The sequence below is a fragment of the Sceloporus occidentalis genome, unplaced genomic scaffold (genome assembly GCF_023333645.1).
Source record: "Sceloporus occidentalis isolate IW3139 unplaced genomic scaffold, rSceOcc1.0.p SCAF_1, whole genome shotgun sequence".
Classification (NCBI taxonomy): Eukaryota; Metazoa; Chordata; class Lepidosauria; order Squamata; family Phrynosomatidae; genus Sceloporus; species Sceloporus occidentalis.
Window position 1 is genome coordinate 73108358 of NW_028316981.1, and position 22064 is coordinate 73130421.

Below are 22064 nucleotides of genomic sequence, written 5' to 3' on the forward strand. Positions count from 1 at the left end.
TGTAATAAAGCAGATAGTGTGCATTTACACATATAGATACAACATATGTCACATACTTCTAAGGAAGAGAGACTTTAATTATGATTGCTGATTTTATACCCATTTTTAGCATAATGGAAAATCAATTAAATTCACTTGAAACATAAATAATGCTTATGGACCTGGTTTTACCACTTTTTCTTAAATAAGCAATTTCCGTCTTTTGAATGTCAACACTAACATTTTATTAACTGTCTTTAATAATTTAAAATCCATTAATACATTAACATATGCATTCATTCAGGTGAATTGTATTTTGAAAACCGATGCAATCAGAGGAGTTAAATAATTTAAAAGTAAATTGCTGTATAATATCCTACCTTAAAATCAAAGTCTGTTTCTGTAAAATTCTTATGCAGTGCAGGAGATAAATACTGAACTGTTGTAACTATTATACTGCAAAAACAAAAGATCACAACATTGTAGAAGCATACTATATGTGTCATGCTTCATATAAATCTGAGCTTACATCTTAGAATATAATTCCTGCTCTCCCTTCACTGCATTTGTACTTGAGCTAGCTTTGGAAGTTGTTGTCTGTAATTTTTTAATTCATTTTATTGCTGTTTTTATGATGTTGTATATTATTGCATCTTGTAACCCACCTTGATCTATGGAAAGGCGGGCTAGAAATAAAGATTTTATTTTATTTATTATTTATAGAAATAAAATTAAAAATGACTTTGAGATAATGGAAAACTGAAATTAAAATTCAACAAAGATAAATGGGAAGTTCTGTTTCTAGGCAACAGAAGCAGGAGCAGCAGCAACAGCAGCAAGCAGAATACCAGACATATAATGATAGCTACTGAACACAACAGTAGTGTATTTGAAATGGGTCTTGATATTTTGCTAGATTAGTAGCTAAACAAATAATATGATATGGCTAAAATCACACTAAAATCACACTATTTTAGTGTAATTTTCACCTACATTAACAGAACTGTAGTTCACATGTCACAATATTTAATTAATCTGCCCTAGAAAGGCCTTATCTGGAATAAATGACTTCTTGTTTGTTCCCAGAAGTCACAACTAGATGAGCAGGTTGCTTACATGTAACATTAATTCTTTAAGTGGGCATATGTGCCCTCATATAAATGAAAGTCTTGTGCTTGCACAGAATCACTGAATGTCCCAGAGCTGACTAAGTTTTTGATGATAACCCTGCTCCCTTGGGTGTGCACTTGTACTCAGGGCTAAAGGCTGCTCCCTCTTCAGTTCTGTGCTCTGTAAAGAAACATGAACCTACAGATAGAGAGGGAAGGAGGGTGGGTTGTGTGATGGCACAGATGACCACTCAAAGAACCATGGTTACAGGTAAGCATCTGTTCTTCATGTTCTCTGTGCCTCACAAATGGGTGACTGTGAAGCTTACCAAAGGATGGTGGGTCAGATCACTGGAGAATAGAAGAAAGCAGAACATGTCCGAACTGGGCAACTGCCCTAGCCCTGCAGTCTAGCCTGTAGTGTTACCTAAGACTAGCAAGGTTACCCTAGATTGTGGGACCAGGTCAATCAGGGATAGCTGAGATACTACCTATCTACTCAGTAATGAAGCCAAGGGTGCTGCAGTCCCCAAAGCTCTAGTCTCCTGTGGTCCCAGTATGGGTTCAGACTGGTGTTCCTTTCATTGTGTTTGCAGTTGAGATTGATCCCATCCTGCACTGGGTGAACAACACTGGTAAGAGCTTCCCAATGATGCATATAAGGCTCTGGAGATCAATATCTATAGTCTCTGCGTCAATGGTAGCATCTAGAAGACAAGATTCGGGTTAGCTTTATCCAGGGGCGATTGTATTGGTACCATCCCAATGACACTGACTTTGGAAAGTCCACATGATACAACTCATGGGCATGATGAGAAAGAGAATATCTTAAGCTCATGACAGAAGAATAGCATGCTCGAGCTCGTTTATCACAATGGTAGGCATCTTCCATCTGTCGAGATGTGATCATTTTAAACACCATTGCCTGGTGAAGAAGCCAGTGGAGATTTGAAAGCTTGCAGTACGGATAATGTGCATTTTGGTTGTCCCAATAAAGCTATCACTGTTTTGTTGATTTTGGATGATACTGCACTTTCTTTCATGTTTCATTATTCTTTAATGACTCATCAAACCCTGTTCTCTCTTCTGCTGGTCTGCCACTTTGTTGCCACTCATCCTGGACCTTAATCCATCATGCATTTCTTTACTGTACTTCCTCAATTTTCGTTCACTGTCTCTCAGGCAGATTCAAAATCTTTGTTCCCTTACAGTAACAATAGCCTCACAGTATCTCCCTCTCTTACATGTTGAAGCTTGATTTTTCTGCTTTAACCTATCCACATCCACACACACACACACACCCTTTTATCAGCATGACCTTACAAGCACACATTTGGTGGAAGACTGATGAAATGATACACAACTACAGTACATAGATTTCAATCAAGACGTAAGGAGACTGTGTTCTGACTGCATATTAATTTAATGTAAGTACAGTACACTGACATATTTCATTGGTTCAATAAATATAAATGTTTTAAATAAAATGTGGTTATTTTAGTTCAGACTGATCAGAGTTTCAGGGCTTCTTTGGATTACTCTATTGTTCTGGTAAACGTTGGGTTTTTCAGCTTCAGGATTTCACATCTTGTAATGGATGTTTCCATTTCTACATTCAGTCATTCCCTAAAGATACTCATTTTGGGCCCTGGTTTGTTGCAGACTGTAGTGGAGTTTACTGCTCCTCCCAGTCAGCATATTTCTTTTTAATAATTTTCTTCTACTACTTGAGGTGTGGTTAAGCTGGGGTGTGGATATGATTTCTCCCCGCTCCTCTGCCATCCTCATAAAGAACTCTTCCCCCCATGCTTCTCCCCCAGTATCAACATTCCCTGTCTTGCACATTTATTTTTTAATTTCTTTGCTATAGTCATAGTACTAAAGTGCTATATTACTTTAATACTATAAGTGTAAAAGAAATTTAAAAAATCTTATAAAAAGTGCTACACACTAAAACTGCAAAAGAAAGAAATGTTGTCAGAAATGTAATGAGGGAAGAAAGGTCTGTAGAAAGCTTCTGGGGCACCTGAGGTGGCTTCTTTCTATCTATGCCATCCTCTCCATGAACTTCTTCAGTTCCAGTTTTGAAAAAAAGGCAGGCTATAAACAAAGCGATTGATTGCCGTTGAACTCAGCACCTCCACCCATGCTTCTCCCCCTGTATCTATTACCTTTCTTGTATATTTTAAAAGAGTTGTTACATAAAATACTCTATTGCTCTAGCACTGTAAATTTAAAAGAAAGTGAGGGAAGGGAGAAATGCTCAGTTTGATAACCAGAAATGTAATGACTAAATGAAAGTCAGCAGAAAACCTCCATGAAAAAGGACCCTCATTCAAACATCATTAGTGGGAATGGCCAAAGTTTCAGGAGGAAGAGGAAGTCAAAGTGCCGTAGAGGTTTGAGTACTGGACTACAACTCTGGATACCAGATTCAAATCCCCACTTGACCATGGAAACTCAGTAAGTGACCTTCAGCAAGTTACACTCAGCCTCAGAGGAAGGCAATGGAAAACCTCCGCTGAACAAATCTAGCTAAGAAAACACTGTGATAGTTTGCCTTAGGGTCACCATAAGCTGGAAAGCACATAACAACAGCAACAGCAGCAACAACAAACAACATATAAGTTCTTCCTTTTAAGCAGTGGTTGAATTAGAAACTTGTTGGGAATACTCATTTCTGCATATTCTGCATGGCACAGAGAATTAGTTACATTAGGTGGCCAAAAAATTCCCTCCAAATCTACAATTATGACATTATATAATCCCATCATATGATATTTGTCATGCATATGAATGACTGTCCTTCAAATCACACTCTCACACACATGCATACACGCACATACATCAATTTTAATATTAGGCCTATTCTTAGAATTTCTCACATGTTCCATAATGCCTCTCTATTAATACTTATTTTAAATATATATCTCACTCTTTAGCCTTCTAAGGATAATCAAAGTTGAGTCCATAATAAAACACAATAGCAATTTTAGAAATTTTAAAAATTATATGTGGAAACCATAAAAAATAAAGTGCCAGGGAAACTCTTTAAAAAGGGTCCAAGTTAAGAGTTAAAAGAAAGAAATAGGTTCTCAACCATTATGAACGTAGAAGATTTTTTCTCACAAACATAACTAATTACTAGAAATGACTACTATGTAAATAATACCATTAGATATGTTTTATTTGTGTGTTATCAATGTTATAAATAAAATATTAAATAAATAAATAAAATGGGTCTGAATTTTAAAAAAAGCAAACCAAACCACAACACCAGTGTCCTAATACATCTCTTTCATTGTCTATATACTCCATGCTTCTTTGGAAAGGAGTCCTACAGAAGAGGTGAGATCAGTGAAAAAGATCACTCTTACTTCAGACTGTGGAAACACCCAAAGCTGGACCCCATTTATAAAGCTCAACTGTGGGCAGGGAGGGGTAGGCTCTCCATAAAAAATCCCAATCTTAAAAGATTTTAGGGCTTTGAAGATAAGTAGACTGAACTCTGGATTTAAAGATGAGGCTGGAGCAAATGTACATCATCCTAAAAAAAAACAACAACCTCTGAATGTTCTAAAATACGACTCCACTCACTTGCTGGTGAGCAATCTCATCACCATCCAGTCTCGAGGAAAGACAGTCATCTTCATCAGATTCCGAAACACACAGAAAATCTTTAGCAGAAATTCCTAGTGAAAAGGAGAGGGAGGGGAAGGGGAGGAAAGAACTGCAGTAATAACAGCAATAATATAAATCAGTGTGGACACAACTGTAGGGAAACAAATCTTGTTTGCTGAAAGCAAGGAAAAATTAATTTATGGAAACTTTAGTGCATGGCACTTCTGTGATTTATAGTGCAATCCTATACATGTCTACTCAGAAGTAATTCTGGTATTAGGATGTCTTTTTCAGTAGTCTTAGGGCAGGAAGATGTACGCGAGACAAAGGCATAAGATATAATTTTGAATAGCTTTTCTGAATCTTAGTTTTTAACTGTGTTGGACTCCCACTATCCCCAGGTATTATGGGCTTTGTAGTCCATCTGAGGAACAGGTTGGGAGAAGGCAACATTAAAATTACAAAAAAGACTTTTGCAGGAACAAATAACTAAGTGTCCTCCTAAGGTCAACAATAATAACCTCTGTACCATTTTCTGTCAATTCCCATGGACTATTCTGGAAACAAATATCTCAATAAATTAATTAAACATAATTCAACTAATCAAACTATTTTCAGTTATTAGTGGTAGTGGTGTTGAATAATTTTCCAGTTTTCTAAAGCTTAATATTATTGAATTAATTTTCAAATTTAACAGCTCAAGCTCTGTTTTTTACTATCTTACCTTTAGCTCATCCTTGCTCTGGAAATTGTCTAGTAAATGTAGGAAATGAGTGTCTGACATCTGACGAAGTAGAGACAAAAGACAGGACACATATTCTCCCTGCCAATCCCAATGAAGAATTATTTCAGAAAAATGCTTGCAGCCACAATTAAACAACAACAACAACAACAAAGGGTAGAGGAAAAAGGAGTGAAGTTTGAGTCCCAATGCTTTATGAAAGGAAAAAATAATACATGCAAAGATTTTTAATCAAATGTTTACCATGCTCGTATAGGACACATATTTTGTAAATTGATACGGATTGTACAGATTTTTTTCTAGCAAACAATCTTAGAATCTGAATGAAATTAAAAACAGTAACAGCACACAACAGAGACTATTTAGCCACATCAATTCAAGAAGGAAAAATTATGGTGAGCATTTGTTTTGTTTCACTTAAGAGTATAAACAATGTTGTTTTCTTTCTTTCTTTCTTTTTTTGTCTCATCAGGGAGAACTAAAATGACTCAGCCTAAAATATTTTGCCATTCCTCCTAAACACAAACTATTTCTTTCAGTACTGTCTATATAGTTATCAGCATTTGATACAGCATCATTTTCTTCTCTGTAAACGAACCTTTACTACTGCTGAGTATAGTGAGAAACCATGACAGAGAAAAAAAGAGAGGACAAACTAATAGGAATATATATTTGAATGGGATAATTCTGTGGGTCATTACTGAGTATTTGACTAAGGTACCCATTAATAATTTTCACTGATAATTTTCAATTATGACAGCAAATGCCCTCAAAATGATGAACTGCATCATTTACAAAAGCTAGGCTATGAGTCGCTAGGTAAATGAGCAGCAATCTGGCTGCTGATATTCACTTTATCCCAGGAATGCAAACAGTGATATGTAGTTTTGAAAGAAATAAAACTTAATGCAGGAAAGATGCTGATAAGGTGAACCTGGTGATGAAGGATGGAGGAAAGGGAGAAGGTTAGATAAGCAGGAAATAGAACCTGATTGTTAGTTACTAACAGTGATTTCAGCTGTGCACTGTGGACAACGCTGCCCTCTTACCGCCTCCTGAGATTGCGATTTACTCATGATAGTAAGTAGAGTCTGTAAAAGTACATCCAGGAGGCTCTCCACCATCATCTCTACCTCCTCAATTACATCAGTCTCCTATAGTAAGCAGTTAAAACAGAGAGTTATCATTCTGTAAAATGGAAATAGGAAACCTATCATATTCATTTGCTCTAAAATGCAGCTGTCAGACTATTATTTGAGACACGCTGGTTGAAGCACATAACTTCAGTCCTGTCTAATTTTCATGGTTACATTTTTCATTCTGTTCAACATGCTTTTTCTTACTTTTAAAGATCTTAAATAGCTCAAAGTCTGCCCTGTACTTTGCCTTATACTCTGATCAATATTTGAGCTTCTGCTGCAGGTCTCTCTGCTAAGGTTCAGCAAGTGTCCTCTGTAGTACAGCCTTTTCAGCAATGGTCCAGGTTTGACCATATTACACCTGTTCTAAAATCTCTTCACTGGCTGCCGATTAGCTTCTGGGCACAATACAAAGTGTTGATTATTACCTTTAAAGCCCTACATGGCTTGGGCCCGAGTTACTTGCAGGAACGCCTCTCCCTACATAATCCACCCCAGAATAACTGGGAAGAATGTAATAGAACATCAATCAACTAGGCTTTCCACCTGATTAAAACTGATTAAAACTGAGCCAGTTTTAATTGTTAACTGTTAATTGCTAATATTATGTTATTCTATCAATGTGTTTTTATGTGTATTTTAATGAGCTGTAATCCCGCCTCGATCCATTGGGAGAGGTGGGAAAATATAAATAAACTATATTATTATTATTATTTTGCTGTGAAATGTTCTCCAAGGAAGACACATAGTCCCATCTGTATATGACATATACTTTTCAACACCACGTATAGATTTGGGACTTTAAAGAAGCCTTTGGGGACTGAAATGATGGAAACTCTTTGATGGCTTTTCCTTACCTGTTGCTTGCTCTGACTGTTGATTTTATTACAGTATTTTATCATTGTTTGATATTGTTTATTTATTTCTGTTTGTTAGTTTTGAATACCTTGAGGTAGCTAGTGAAAGAAAGGCATAATAGAAATTTTAAAACTACATGTTTCATCTGTCTCAGAAACAGATTTTTAAAGAAATTGTGATGTTAGGTGTTGAAGAGGCAAGTTTGGGGACAGAGACAAAAAAGGTCCCAACATTATTGTAGTCTTACTTTGCAAAAATATATATTCTAATCAAAAGGTTTTAATCTATAATCCTGAATCCTAAATATTATTCCATCAACCTAGCAGGGACCCATGGTCCAAACATGAAGTAGTTGTATCATCATGAGACCTATCCCCATCTTGTATTATAGGATACCACCAGTGAATCTAACATGACAAGTACATACTGTCACAATGATCTGTTTGGCAATAGTTAATTCATTAACAACTGAATAAACTCAAATCACTTTCACTTGCACTAGCATACAAAAGTCCATGGTTGGAAATGTGCAACTCTGTGTTCTAAATTAAGGCACGATTGATTGAATATTACTAAAGCAAATAAACATTTGGAATGTGCTTAGAATGACTTGGGAATCTAATTAAGTTTTTAAAAGAACAGAATACAGACATACCGAGCTAATTTTCAAAATGTATAACATAGAGATTTTTTTTAAAACCATGGGCTATTTTTTGAAAATAGCTGAAATTATATTATCATTACATTAAACAATTACTTTCTAAATGTTAAAATGCAGGAAAGAATGCACAGGTCTATTCCTCTAAAATATATACTTATAAAGTTATAATACACACATATTTGTAATTTCTTGTTACTACTGGGCAAGGCTCTCACATATAATAATTACATGGCAAGTTCTAACTCAAAAATTCACCTATGGTCACAAACAACTGTACTATCTCGCAATAAATATATAATTCATACTTCGGTTAAGTTCTTAGGCATGGGATAGATAAATAGACACAGATTACCACAGAGCTAGTTTTGATGATGGAGAAGATACTGCTGAGAATTCCAGAGCAGATAAGCAATTCCTTTTGCTGTCTCAGGTGAAGATGAATATGATGAAGAACCACAGGTAACAAAATGCGTCGGGATTCTAGGAATGGGAATCCAGAAATTCAATATTATTGTTCAAGAAATCTTAAACTGCTGATATCATAAGTCTTACTGTTACACAAAAACATACCTTTAGCAATGGATGTAACAGGTAGAGACTGAATAACATTTATTTAACTGGCTCTTTAATAACCAGTCTATCAATTTAATTGGGAGCTGACAAGAAAAAAATAAGAATAGCATTCATTTGCACTCATTCACAGATCAATTCCAAACAAAGGATTCCTTTAACCAATGTTTAATTATAGTGAATGAAATTGCATGAACTGTCAACTATTAACAGCAATTTCTAGTTTATCTGTTTGTTTTACTTAATTAACATTTCTTATTATAGCAGCTGAATTAGCCAAAGGCCATATGCATTCATCCCAATTTAATAATCCTTATATGTGGTAGAGTCACACAATAAGTGGGCACTGGAAACACTCTACTGCACCACAAATATAAATGGCAATTAAGATAGAAAATCAAGCACAGTAGCTGAAGAAATCCTGCCCAATAATGCTGACACAAATGTTAATGACCCGGTGTACTTCAGCCTAAATGCCACAACTAATTCTATCTAGAGGAGAGCCACTGAATCAATGGGAATTTGGTAAATCGACACTTATGTAAACTTTATTGATCCAGTGGATCTGCTCTAGTTAGGACTAACTTGAAATTTAAGCCTCAATGTTATTATGATTTCACTTTCACATGTCCTAATTTTTTCCCCAGATTTTTCTCCTGCTGATAGAAAAAGTGAAAGGGGACATTACATGTCAAGCCTCCCTCATACTTATCTCTTGAATAGTGTGGGTCCTCCAATACTGAATGCTAGAATCCTGAATTAATTAGCTAGATAAGGGCCAATAAAACTGAACTTGAGCTCCAATAAAATGGAGGGTGCTTGCAGTGATAGTTCTTGGGTCTAGTAAATGAGCAAATCACCTGCCTTGGATGGGGCTGCACTTCCCCTTAGGGAACAGATGTAAGTTGGGACTACTTTTAGATCTACTTCTTTCATGGGAAGCCCAAGTGCTATCCTAATTACAGATTCTGTGAAAAGAAGCAGAAATAGGATCCTCTGGACACAGCAGTTCTTCCTATTCTTGCTCTGAATAATTTGTTTTAGGATAGCTTGTCTTCATATATTCTTCTCTAGCTCATTTCTAATGCCAATATTTGGTGCTCGATAGACGGGCCCTATGGGGCGCCATTGTCACGTGCGAGGGGTGGCGCTTTCAGTGGGGCTGGGGGTCATTTTTTCCTCTTTCCCAAGAAATAAAACCACAACAGATACTGCTTCCAAGCTGGTGCAAAGAAAGCTCTCACACACGTAATACAGTCAGCCCTTCTTAAACATGTATTTTTAATACATGGATTCAAGCATTTATGGTTTGAAAATGTTAAAAAAAAGTATAAATTTCAAATATCAAGCCTTGATTTTCCATTTTTTATAAGGGACACCATTTTGCTATGTCATTATATTTAATGGGACTTGAGCATAACAAGGGTCTATATTGCATTTATACCCCACATTTAAACCCGTGGGACTTTACTGGCTGAGAAAGTGTGATTCCCTCCAAGACTAACCTATCTCAGGATTTCTTGCTAAGGATTGTTCTGAGGGGCTTGCCACTGCCATTTCCTGAGGCTGATTGGGGGGGGGGGGGATTCGCCCATACAGTATGATGTAGATGCACATCATTTGATTGACAGTTTAAAAAAAAGAGAACAATAGAAATTCAGCTCCATTTTAAATAGATATAAATGGTAATGTGAACTTCAACAGGGTTAAATTGCCACTGAGAGATTCCATCAGAGTAAATGTAGAGGGAACTTTGATTTGGTACTGCATCATCATATCTCCCCAGATTTACTTGGCACAAAAATGCTAGTGTGAATGTGGCCACTATAAATGGATAGGACTTGTCCACAGCTGATCTCTCATCCATACTATAGCAGCCTTCACCAGAGAAATAGCTGTAACAACCTGATGTCAACATTACTACTGGCCCATTTTAGGTTATCTGAATAGAATGGTAGGGATGAGATAGAAAGACAGACTATTGAATTTGATAAAACTCTTGAAAACTTGGTTATAGACTAGGTTTTCAAAGTTCACTGTAAATTATTAATCAACACTTGGAATCAGATTGCAGCATGTTATTACAAAGTAAATTTGAAATTTCTCCAACTATAATATCTTATTTCTGTTAGTAGAATTTCCATTTTTGAAAAGGTGTTTGCAACAAATTTAATTTAGTTCTGCATCATGAATAAGAAATACATTTGCAGATAACTATACAACTTCAAGAGTAAGTTCTTCTGCATTTGCCAGGTTTTTGTAGTAATTTCTCAGTGTAAAGACAGATGACATATTCAAAATCAAGGTGCTAAAGATAGAGGTGGGAACACTGATCTGTAGTGATGTTGAAAAACTTCCACTGTTCATACTTATGCAGCATTTCAATTACCAAGCTTTTCCTCCCTTGTTTTATCTACTTCAGGGACGAGAAACCTTTGGGAGCGACAGGGTCCAGGTTCCCTCCTCCCAGCCCTAAATGTGGGCTTCACTGAACCTTCCCCATATGGGAATGATGAAGCAGAAGTGAAGGGCACTCAACCAGTACTTCATCTATCTGAAGGGGCTCAAAGTTGGGACTTCTGAATCACAAGTTGCATGTTTTTCATGTTTCTTTTTTTCTCACTTTCTTCCTGTGAGCTACACAAAACAACTGGAATAAGTATGCTAAATGTTTTCTTAAAAATCACTTACTTCAATCATAATATTATGTTTGTTTATATTTTGATCTAATCATAATTACATTCATATTGATAACGGTTATCCTTTGTAATCTACATTATATAATGTTTTATAGCTTTCTGTCATATCATCTTAGGGATGACAACTTAATTTAGTTTCATCTACATATAATATATTTTAAATCAAATGTAGAATTGTTAAAGCAGATAATGCTGTCTTACCTGAGAAAGAAAACAAACGACTATCTACAGTACGAGCTATAGACTGCAATTTAACAACATCCATAGATTGTCCAATATGCACAGTACTAGGCATGCTCCCAAGAGTCCCCCGTACAAATTCTGCCACTTCTTGTACTGTGAACATCTGCAATAGCTCATCAAAAATTGCAGGGAAGGAGTTCAATAAAGCAGCCTAAAAAGGAAATGAAGAAATGTAAGACCTCTGAGATCTGTACTGGTACACAACCATCATAGGTTTATAAGTCAAACAAATGAATGATGGAACAAATCTAGAGGAAAAAGGCTAAAAACTAGGCAAACCATCCATCTTTAGTTCATCCTGCTGTCTCAAGGAAATAAATATGCCCCACACATTAAATCGGCTTTCTTCTGAAAGCCTTACTGTAATGGTGCATAAATATACATATGGGTACAGCATTTCAAACAAAGGTAGCGGAAGCATTTTAACATCAATTTTCAAGTAACAGAACATAGAATCAAAAGACTGCCAGAGTGCTTGCCTATTTCTGATTGCTTTCAGAATCCATATTTTAGCCATTATAATTTATAAAATGGGTGGGTTAATCGTATCTTACAATTTCTGCGATATATACAGAGAGGAGAAATTGGATCTTTCTAAAAATCTGCTTATAGATTAATATTAACTGTCTGTTAGCATCATCATTATGTGGCATTTCCCCTTAATTTGACAAGACAAAATGGTTATGTGATATATGTGTCAGTTCATGCAAATAACAGACTTTCAAAATATATTTATGTTGGCGCAGTTTGTTTCTTTAACAGTTCTGAGTTATGCTGCTTTTACCTCTGAAATGGATACAAGATTTCAGAATAAGACAAAATATATGACTTGGTTCCTGAATTCACCTGAGCTTGAGGTGGTGATATTTTCCAGTGATTACTCCTTGCAGTCCCTGAAAATCTGCACTGAGTATTAAGGGACCATAAAAAACAGTGCTGAAGATGGTGTAGAGAGCTGCAGGAGAACTAAATGAAAATCTGTGCCATTTTCTCCAGTGAAAGCTTCCACTGGATTATAAATGTCTTTATGAAAAGTAGATGCCCTTCTGTTAATAAAGATGTGGGGAAAACCTTTTGGCCAGAGTACATTTCATCAGCTGACATCTGCTAAGCAAATGTACATCAGAAGTAGAGTCCCAAACTTAAAGTGGGTGTAGCTGATACTAGGAGTACACAGGTCAACACCCTCTTTCTCACACTCATGTTCTTTCTTAGTTGCTAACCCCCCTTGCCTAATTTGGGGGGGGGGGGGAGAGAATGATTTGGGAGGAAAAATCTAACCTTCTACTCTCAAGTTTATTTTCGTACACTGCCTCACTACCATAGTAACTAGGATTGGTGTTTCAAACATTTTAAAGCATTCATTTGAAGTTTTTCTTCAATCAGAATAAGAAGGTTTTAATTTCTCAGTCAGCTTGAAGAGAAAACCTTTAACTAGCTGTGACAATAACTGCTGCTACTGCCTGGGTACACTATCATAGGCCCGGGACAGACAGGCGCAAATATACTTTATAAGTTTTTTTAAAAGATAAATACTGCAAATATATCCATTTATGCATTTTGTTTTATATTTATCTATTTTTGTAAATTTTATCAATTAAAAATTCTACTAAGCTCTACCTTCTTAACCTAAAGCCACAACCCTTTTGAACTTGAGGTCCTCAAGCAGTTAACCAGTAAAAAAAGACCCCAGTGCCTGGGAAGATGCCCACAAGGTAGGCAGTAAATGTAACAGAGCATGAAGAGTGGAAGCTATTTATCTCCATGTCCCTGTCAAGCATTCACATGCTGCAATTAGGCTCGGGAAAGATTAACCTGTCCCTTGTTTCTCATCCTTACCCCACCCAGCACAGCAGCTAGACTTGCAAAACCTGTGTATTAGTTTCCAATGAAGGCTTAAAAAAACACCTTAATTCTGGTGTGTTGGGGGAAGAGAATGGGGTGGGGTTTGTAAACTGGATCAGTTGCTCAGAGATCTGTAGGCCTCCACTTGTATGCCACCCAAATGGCAACTCTGAAACTAATCTATTATACCACAGCATGTGCTGAAAAATTCTCTCTTTCATTTTCCCATAGTAGTGAACATACTTCATGTTGTTGGATTCCAGATGTTAAGCATGGTCATTGTATGATTCCTTTGACAATTTTCATTTTTCAACTTTATTTTACCCAACCATCCAGTATTTAATCAAATTTCTCCTGTTCATTACTTTGAATCTAGTCTCCTTTACAAAGTCATTTATTAGTTTCAACTTATGTTTATATTTCTAAATTATAGGCCAAATTCTCAGGATGCTCTCCTTGGGGAGTCTAAATAAAATTCTGCTGTTCTTCAAACAACAGTATTAGTATCATTGCCATCATTTTACCCCCTGCAACCTCTGTATGTCCGTTTTTGTGTTATTTAAAAAGAAGAGAAGCAATAGGAGACTAAACCTGAGAATGTGCCATTTTTAATACAGGTAAACATTACACCACTGGTACTGTGAGAAATAAATTCTAAATAAGAGGGCATGACCTACAGACAGAACTAATGGTAAGAAGTTTGATTTTTAATAATAAAGCTCTGCCTCTTGACTCAATGGGAAACAGTCAAACTACATTCTTAAACAACTATGCTACAAAACTTCAGCTTGATTTTCAAACGGGCTGATGAGACATACTAACAACTACAACGGCAATTCTGTTCTAAGTCCTGTTCCCTTGAGTTCATCATGATACAGTAATTCACTAATGTCATCTAAGTATGAAAAAAGTTGTATCCCTTTCTGTCTCAAAAAAACCATAATGAGTATTAACACCTTTGTAAATAGTCTTGGTGCTGATGCCAGACTGAATGGATGAACTTTGAATTGATAATGTGATCCCTGACACTGCAACCTGAGATATTTTCTGTCTGAGAGAGTTATAGGTACATGAAGATATTGTCAGTGTACTTTCCCCCAGGCTGTGTAAAATGTCTGAGGTGCATGCTATAAGTTAAAGAAGAAATGCTGACTCAGAGGAAGCTGATGCAACTTGGAACATGGAGATCAATCATAGCAGGTTAAAGCTGTACTGTCACTGGGGCTACATGATGAATCACTAGCAGGGGGCTGGATCAAAATCCAGCTGTGTATGTGTATATAAGGATGAAAGCTCCAGTACATTGCGTGGTGGTGTGGATGTCAGCTGATGGTGGAGTATTATGCTGGTTTGTGTAAATATTACTGTATCATGATTGTAAATATTTGCTACAACTAAGATTAAAAGCCTCTTTGGAAGAACTTCAGCAGTTGTGAACTACTTCCAGACTCGGTAGTGGGGTTTGTTTTCCTGGCTGGCAGTCTTCTTTCTGCGTGTGAACACAGTTGTACCCCAGCGCTAACAGATATACCTCCTTCAAATCTATCAAATCCATCTTGTCCCCTGCTCTTAAATTGTCCTCTAAGAGTAGCCTTCCAGTGATGTAACCACAAAGAGTGTCTAGCTACAGCCACTGCATTAATGCCTTGAACCAAAAATGCTACTTCATCATGGCCAGCATCAGCAATATAATTCAGTACCTTGCAGACTCTTCCCAAAAGCTTTAGTAAGGGACAAAACCTCATCTCTTCACCCTCCTCATTTTCCTGCATCCACAAAATTGCTGACCTACCGAACATGAATGCTGCTACAGAAGCTCTTACGACCAACGCAGAAGCCTTATGAGCTTTACTCACCTCTTCCAACATCATGTCCCTTTCCCATGGGACTATCACCACAGAAACAAGAGCTGCTATAGGCCTATCCACTAGGGGACTTTTAGGAACTCTACATCTCCTTTTACAAGGGAATATAACCTGTTTGAGTATCCTAACAAATGTCTGGTATGTAAAGGATTACTCCATTCTGTTTGAATCAACTCTTTAAATAGTTCCTGCTGAACCAGCTGACATGTGTGTGAATCACCCAATTGTAATGGATTGTTCCTCTGTACCATCCCATGAATCTTTGGTGGGTTACACACCGCCAAAAAGTACGTGCTCAGCATGTACTAGGGTTAGGAAGGGGCGTCCTTTCCGGGCACTCCTAACCCTAGTATGTGCCGAGCAGGTACAAAATGGTGGCACCCATTCTACATGTGTGCCGCCATTTTGACATAGCAGATGCTTAGAACCCACACATCTCGGTGCCATTATGATGCTGCAAGTGCGCCAATGGCGCTTTGCGGCATCATAATGGTGCCGCAAAAAGAAGCTGCATTTTGCGGCTTCTTTTTGTTGTGCGAGGGAGCCGCATGGTTTGGCCGCTGTGGCTACCTCGTGCAACAAATGAAGACGGTGGAAGACTGCCCTTTTCAGGCGGTCTGTAAAACACCTTTGTGTCCACAGGTGGCACAGCATTTCAACAGAGACGTAGAGACCATAGGCAGGAAAGGGAAAGGGGAATCATTAGGTAAAGTGATAGGTTTTTTTAATTGGTATAACAACTGAAGAAGAAAGAGAAAAAGACACAGGGGAGAATAAAAATGCTACCCAATACTAGGGAACACTGAGAGGAGTGATTTGTTTGGTGGATGATTAGAAACGGAGGGGACAGTAGCTTGGTGAGTTAGGGCATGCACAGTACGCAGGAGGAAGCGGATTTCCCACCAAGGTGCTCAACTCTAGAACATTCCATTGGGATCTCTATGCAGGTGTGAAAACTCATGTGTGAGGCACAGAGACCATGAAAAAGAATAGGCATATATTACATGGTCAAAAACTGTATACGTTTATTTTAGATAAAATGAAATTAAAATACAGATTTTCTTTTCACCTTGCATTCAATCTGTTTGTTGCATCCAGTTTAATATGTAGTCCAATAAGGCTTGTGCTATAATACCTTTAAGATGTCATAGAATTTTTATTATTTTGCTACAATAGACTAACACGGCTATGCTTTTGGAAAAAGATTAATCTATAATGCCTTTGACTGATTTGTTCATGGAACTATAATATAGTCTCAAATTAAAACTTAAAACAAATCAACAGCTAGATAAAAAAAGCAGGTTTTTCCCCCCACTATCAAGCTAATTTTATGATAATAGGAGAAGTAAGCATTAGGAATTATTTTATTTCCACTGAACTCAGCACAATTCACTTTTAAAACAAAGCAAAAATTAGATAGATCATAAACTCCAAGAAAACTTAACATTTAAAGATGTATGCCATGTTGACAGGACTGCTAAATAGCTTGTCTCCACTAATAAATATGACAATGATTTGGGGCCAAGGGCAAAGGGAAATAGTGTGCAGAATTAAAATGATTGCAATCTTTAACAGATTTTCAAAATAAGGCTTGCAATTACTGATACTATTATCTACATTTTAAAGAAGAGAAAAAGAGGTCAAAACCTATAATTTCCCACTGCAAACTATACTGCATTCAAACTATAATTGGATGGCATAAGCTCATCATATTGCCTTTTTTTGTTATCTCAATGACTTCTGATTTAATAAGATTTCAAGAATACTAGTAGCTTTTTATGTGCCTTTCTAATATATTTCACATCAAATCTTTCCTTTATTTTACAGTCTTTGAAAGTGAGAATAGCCTTATGGTCCCTAGAAAGATGGTTGAAAACTTTTGCTGAGATGTTACTATTATTGTATTTCATTTATGTATTTTATTTATTTACGGTATTTATACCCCGCCCTTCAGCCCTAATAATTTTATCATTAAAAATATTTTATTCTTTCAAAATTATTTAAATTCAAAAGCAGCACAGCCATAATGAACCAGAATAATGACAGAATATTATAATAAGCAGCTAGTGTCATTTCAACATCTTTATTTGTTTAAGCAAAATCAAGTCCATACTGGTGAAATATTTAGCAACCATTAAACATTAATATTATCTCCAGTGATGCATGTATTTAGAAAGTGGGGCACCAAAAGACCTGTAATTAGAGAGAACACATTGCTGTTTGGTGCCATTACCATGGAAAGACTGAATATTAGGAGAGGCAAAAAGGAAAGTACAGAATCCATTTCCCTTTTTTATTGGCTCTTGTGGTGACATCAGTTAGGTATAATGAAGATTCAACCTTTAAAAAATACTCTTTCTCTCTGTTATTATTGCTTGTCACAAAAAAATCACTATGTATTATTTGTATTACAGGATGATGTCCAAACTCCATTATAACTGATCTCATATCTTCTCTCTAATCACTGGATCTCATAATCAAGGTGATTCATGCAGACAACAAAATAGCCCTTATATTTAAATGTTCAGCATTTTGAAAATCACCTTGAAGTTGCAAACACTGAATTGTGCAGGGTATTTTAATTCTAGGTGCAGAAAAATGGATTGGGTAGGAGAGAACAGTCACTGGGTACATCCATGATGAAAACTTGTGCAGGATATGGGCATATTACTTACAGAATTAAACGACGGCCTTGAAGTACCACCACATTTTTGTGGGGCACATGTCCCAGCTCCGCTCACCTGTCCTCCAGGCTGAGGGGCCTATGGGGCAGTTAGGGTTAAGGGGCAACACAGTGGCAAGCAGGAAACAAAAAGGCAAACTTTTGAAGTATTAAAACAGGTCATGTGTCATGAATATATAACCTCCTCAAGTAACACAGTGTGACTGGTAATGAAGTCAGAGTCAGTGGTAAGAGAACAATGCCATCACATATTTTCCCTAACATATGGCTTCAAAACCTAGAAAGTTAGTGAATAAATTATTCCTTGCCCATATTCCACCACAAATGTCAGAAACAATTCCTGAACTACTCTACAGTAATGTTTGTCTCTTCTGGGTCATGTTAATGGGTCTGTGAACCAAATGTATGTCTATGGCAGGTATTAAAAATATTTAAGAAACATTTCCTTTGCTGAGTGGCTTTTCCCACTGAGAACACTTTTACTTACACAACAATCACAATTTGGTGGTATACTGCTACAAATACTTATCTCAAGCAAATACTAATAGGAAATATCTTTCTAATATTCAATATGTATTGATATCAGCGTTTAATGCATTAGTTTATCCAATTGTTAATTTAGTAATACTTTGTTGTCAGAATATTTTTATTTAAATCAGAATCGAGGCATATCTTAACTTTGTATACACTTTAATGTAAATAATATACATGATGCTTGCAATCACAACACAAAACTATCTGTTTTAGAAAGACAGTTGTTTTGTGTAAGTATTTTAATTTCTGAACATGTATTCATATTTTTACTAATCCAGTGTGCTTCTGACTTTCTGTGCAAATAAGACTATCACTGACAGAAAAACCTTTGTCCAACCAAAGGAATGCAGCAGATCTAAGCACTGTTATATCTGCTATAGTATGTATGTAATTAAGAGTAGCTTTACTATACATCCAGAGCATTAGGTCACAGCTGTTTATCAATACTTGGCACCAGAAGTAGCTGGACAATATAAAGGGGGAACTAGCTCATCATAACTTGATACCCAGTACACTGTTACAAATGTTAACAATTATTTAAGGATGATTATATGGAATTACGGTCATTATGCAGCAGAATAATCTTCCAGTTGAAATTAGTATAATACAGAATATCTGTCTGAATCACTTCTGTGTCGTGATTTTGTAATCATCAGGTACACTACCTTTCTGCCAATTCCAAAAGATGTTTACAAGCCAGAAATGTTAAATTAAGAAATTAAAAGGAAGGTAAGGAAGGAATTTCAAGAATTGACACAACAAAAAACTATTTTTTCCATTTCAGTGTTGAGTAATAGCTTTCTATCAACTCATGCATAATGTAGTTTTGTAATTAGGAAGGCACAATTAATTTAAATTAGCAGCCACTCACAACAGGAACCACTCACAACAGCAACCACTCACAACAATATTATGCACAAATGCACATGCACAAACTTATTTCATATGCTGAAATTTAGTGAAACACTGAATATTTCTAACCTGTGTAAAGATCAGTGTCTCTGAGCTTCTGCTGTCTAGGCTGAGCACAAATCTGATAGATTGGAAAAGCTCTTGGATGCTGGCTCTGAATTGTTCTTCCTCCATTCCACAAGTAGCTCGGGAGTAAAGGATTCGAGACTGAACAATAAACTTGAAAAGATATTCCAAGGCCTTAAGGAGGATGAGAGGTATAAGTGTAACAAAGAAAAAGACAAGAAAAGGAGCTTTAGAAAGAGTCAGAAAGGGAAAAAATTAGGTATATTATTAATAATCAAATTCTTCATTGTGAAAAATAGGATATTCAGTTGATTAGTTAAAAGCCAGTTATTCAAAGATTTTCCATGTTCATAAAAGACAGCAAAAGAAAAAGTAGATACAGTGTATTTAAAACTAAGGAGGAACTATAACTCTTTTCATTTGGCAAATCATAGTAGGAACTGTTTTATCTACAGTTAGTGTCTACACAGTGTCTTTGAATTTGACTCTGACTCTAAATGGTTTCCAATTTGCATTTGCTGAGTCCTGGGGCTTTCCCAGCAGATAATGGTCACCAATTAGCAGACATTAATCCTCTTTTGCATTAGCCTCCCAGCCTGAGGCCTGCCATCAGCACAGAACAATACACATGCAAATCACTCCTGCATTCCCAGGCTCACACAGTATATATATACCCACTTTTTCCAGGCAAGCATTCTCTGAAGATGCCAGCCACAGATGCTGGCGAAACATCAGAAAGAAACTCTTCTAGAACATGGCCACATAGCCCGAAAAACCCACAGAAAAACATGGATGCTGGCCATGAAAGCCTTCGACTTCATATCTACAGTGACTGAGTGCTAGTACAGAGTGGCATGAAAAGTCGGCTTCCAGATGGCTTAGGAGTGTGGCATACGCACGATGCACTCCCCCATGATGCCTGGAAACCAGCTTCATGCCACCTAACTGCCCACCTGGCAGTTGGCTTCTGGGTGCTGGATGCTGAGTTTACATGCCGTACAGCACTGGAGTGCCATAAAGTCACGCTGGGGCAGGAAAAACTGCTGGTGCAAAAAGGAGCGGCTGTTTTTCTGTTTCACCCCTGAGGCTTTTCCAGCTCTTGGCTCTAAAGCTTACTGAGAAAGCAGCACATGAGGTCTCTTGAAAGACTTCAGGCAGACTTTGTACAGGACTGCCTCACATGTACCAGCCAGGATAGAGATGATTGGGAACAGAACAGGTTATCCCATATTGGAGGCTAAAAAATCTGGCAACCCTAAGTTGGTATTAAATTTATTGCAATCAATTGACTTGATTTTGTTAACAACTCAGAATGACTAGACATTTCAGTGACTATCAGAGAACTAATATGCTACCTTACATTCTTTCTTTCTATAGAAATTAACTGTATCTCAACTGAACGGAGTCTTGTGAGCCCACAGTGACGTTTACTGAATAATAACTGCCCTGTCACATATCTGTGCATGAAGCAATGTTGGCGCCTGATAATTGTTTGATGGAATTGAACGTTCTCCTGCCCTAGAGTTTGATGTTGGCAACCAAACAGTAGAAAACCTTTTGAAATGTTGCTTAATATTTTCATTTGTCATACTTCATTCATTAGACATGATGGCTGTAACAGAGACACTGCTTCCAGATTTGCCAGCAAAGCTTAGTGATAATTGTTGACTAAACTGGCCAGAATCTGATAATGTTCAGCCATGAAGGTGCAGTGACCAACAAAACTGAACCTGGTTGTTGAGGCTAGCCATTGCCGCCGACTCATGTCTCTCAAAACAACCAAACTCTCAAGATGATAGCTGGCCAGAGCATTTGCCCATAGACCTGTTAACATGCCACACTTCCCCTTTTCTGAAGGTACTGCAGCCTTTGATATTTCTCTCCTTTTCCCTTCTATTTCTTCCAGTCTAAAGTCAATCGAACTTTAATTTCTGCCTTCTCTTCTACATTTATTTGCTTTTTCCCTTTAAGCCTGCTTGTGCTTTGGTGACATGTATTTTCTCTCCAAAAGTACTTTCTTTAGGAATGGACTTTTCCTTGAGCTCCTGGGATCTAATCAACCAGCCTCACTAATTCACTCTTGCTAGCGGATATTGGTATTTTGTTTCCCCTTGCTTCCTTCATAGACTTAGGAATTTGCCATCTGGTAGCCATATAAGCCCACTGATAGAGTGGATAGTGTTCAGCTCCCAAGAGGTGTTCAGAAGTGGGTAGCTGTGTTATATTTTACCCTTCTCCTAAACTTTCTCGGTCAGCTTTTCTTTTTTATTTTTTTATCTTCTTGTCACCATATGCAATGACTTAGAAAGACAGAACAGAAAGAATAGACCCCCTCTAAATATTTGTAGTGAAACCTATAAACAGAAGTAGATGCAAGAAAAATGTTCTAGATAGAAGGAAAGTAGAAAAATACAGAAACAAAAGCAGAGTAAGAAGCAGGGAAACTATGATAATGGTGAAGGCAGAAAGGAGGAAGAGAGAAGTCAGCAAGGAATTCCCAGTAAGTTCACATGACTACTGACTGTGGACTGGCAATAA

The 22064-nt window shown here is 36.9% G+C and overlaps 1 protein-coding gene across 10 annotated transcripts in view; it reads right to left on the reverse strand.

Annotated features, from left to right (window-relative positions):
- Positions 1-22064, reverse strand: part of DOCK3 (dedicator of cytokinesis 3) — a 272592-nt gene that overhangs the window by 79715 nt on the left and 170813 nt on the right. For 6 of the 10 annotated variants that reach the window (XM_089525115.1, XM_089525173.1, XM_089525181.1 and 3 more), the window contains exons 23-30: positions 19530-19700; positions 18007-18093; positions 11580-11772; positions 8462-8589; positions 6459-6605; positions 5434-5532; positions 4686-4780; positions 360-435 (exon numbers count right to left, since the gene is read on the reverse strand). In XM_089525115.1, the coding sequence (XP_089381241.1) occupies positions 360-435; positions 4686-4780; positions 5434-5532; positions 6459-6605; positions 8462-8589; positions 11580-11772; positions 18007-18093; positions 19530-19700 (996 nt within the window). The remainder of the gene's footprint in view (positions 1-359; positions 436-4685; positions 4781-5433; positions 5533-6458; positions 6606-8461; positions 8590-11579; positions 11773-18006; positions 18094-19529; positions 19701-22064) is intronic. The other 4 variants (XM_089525143.1, XM_089525190.1, XM_089525134.1 and 1 more) reach the window with 2 other exon arrangements.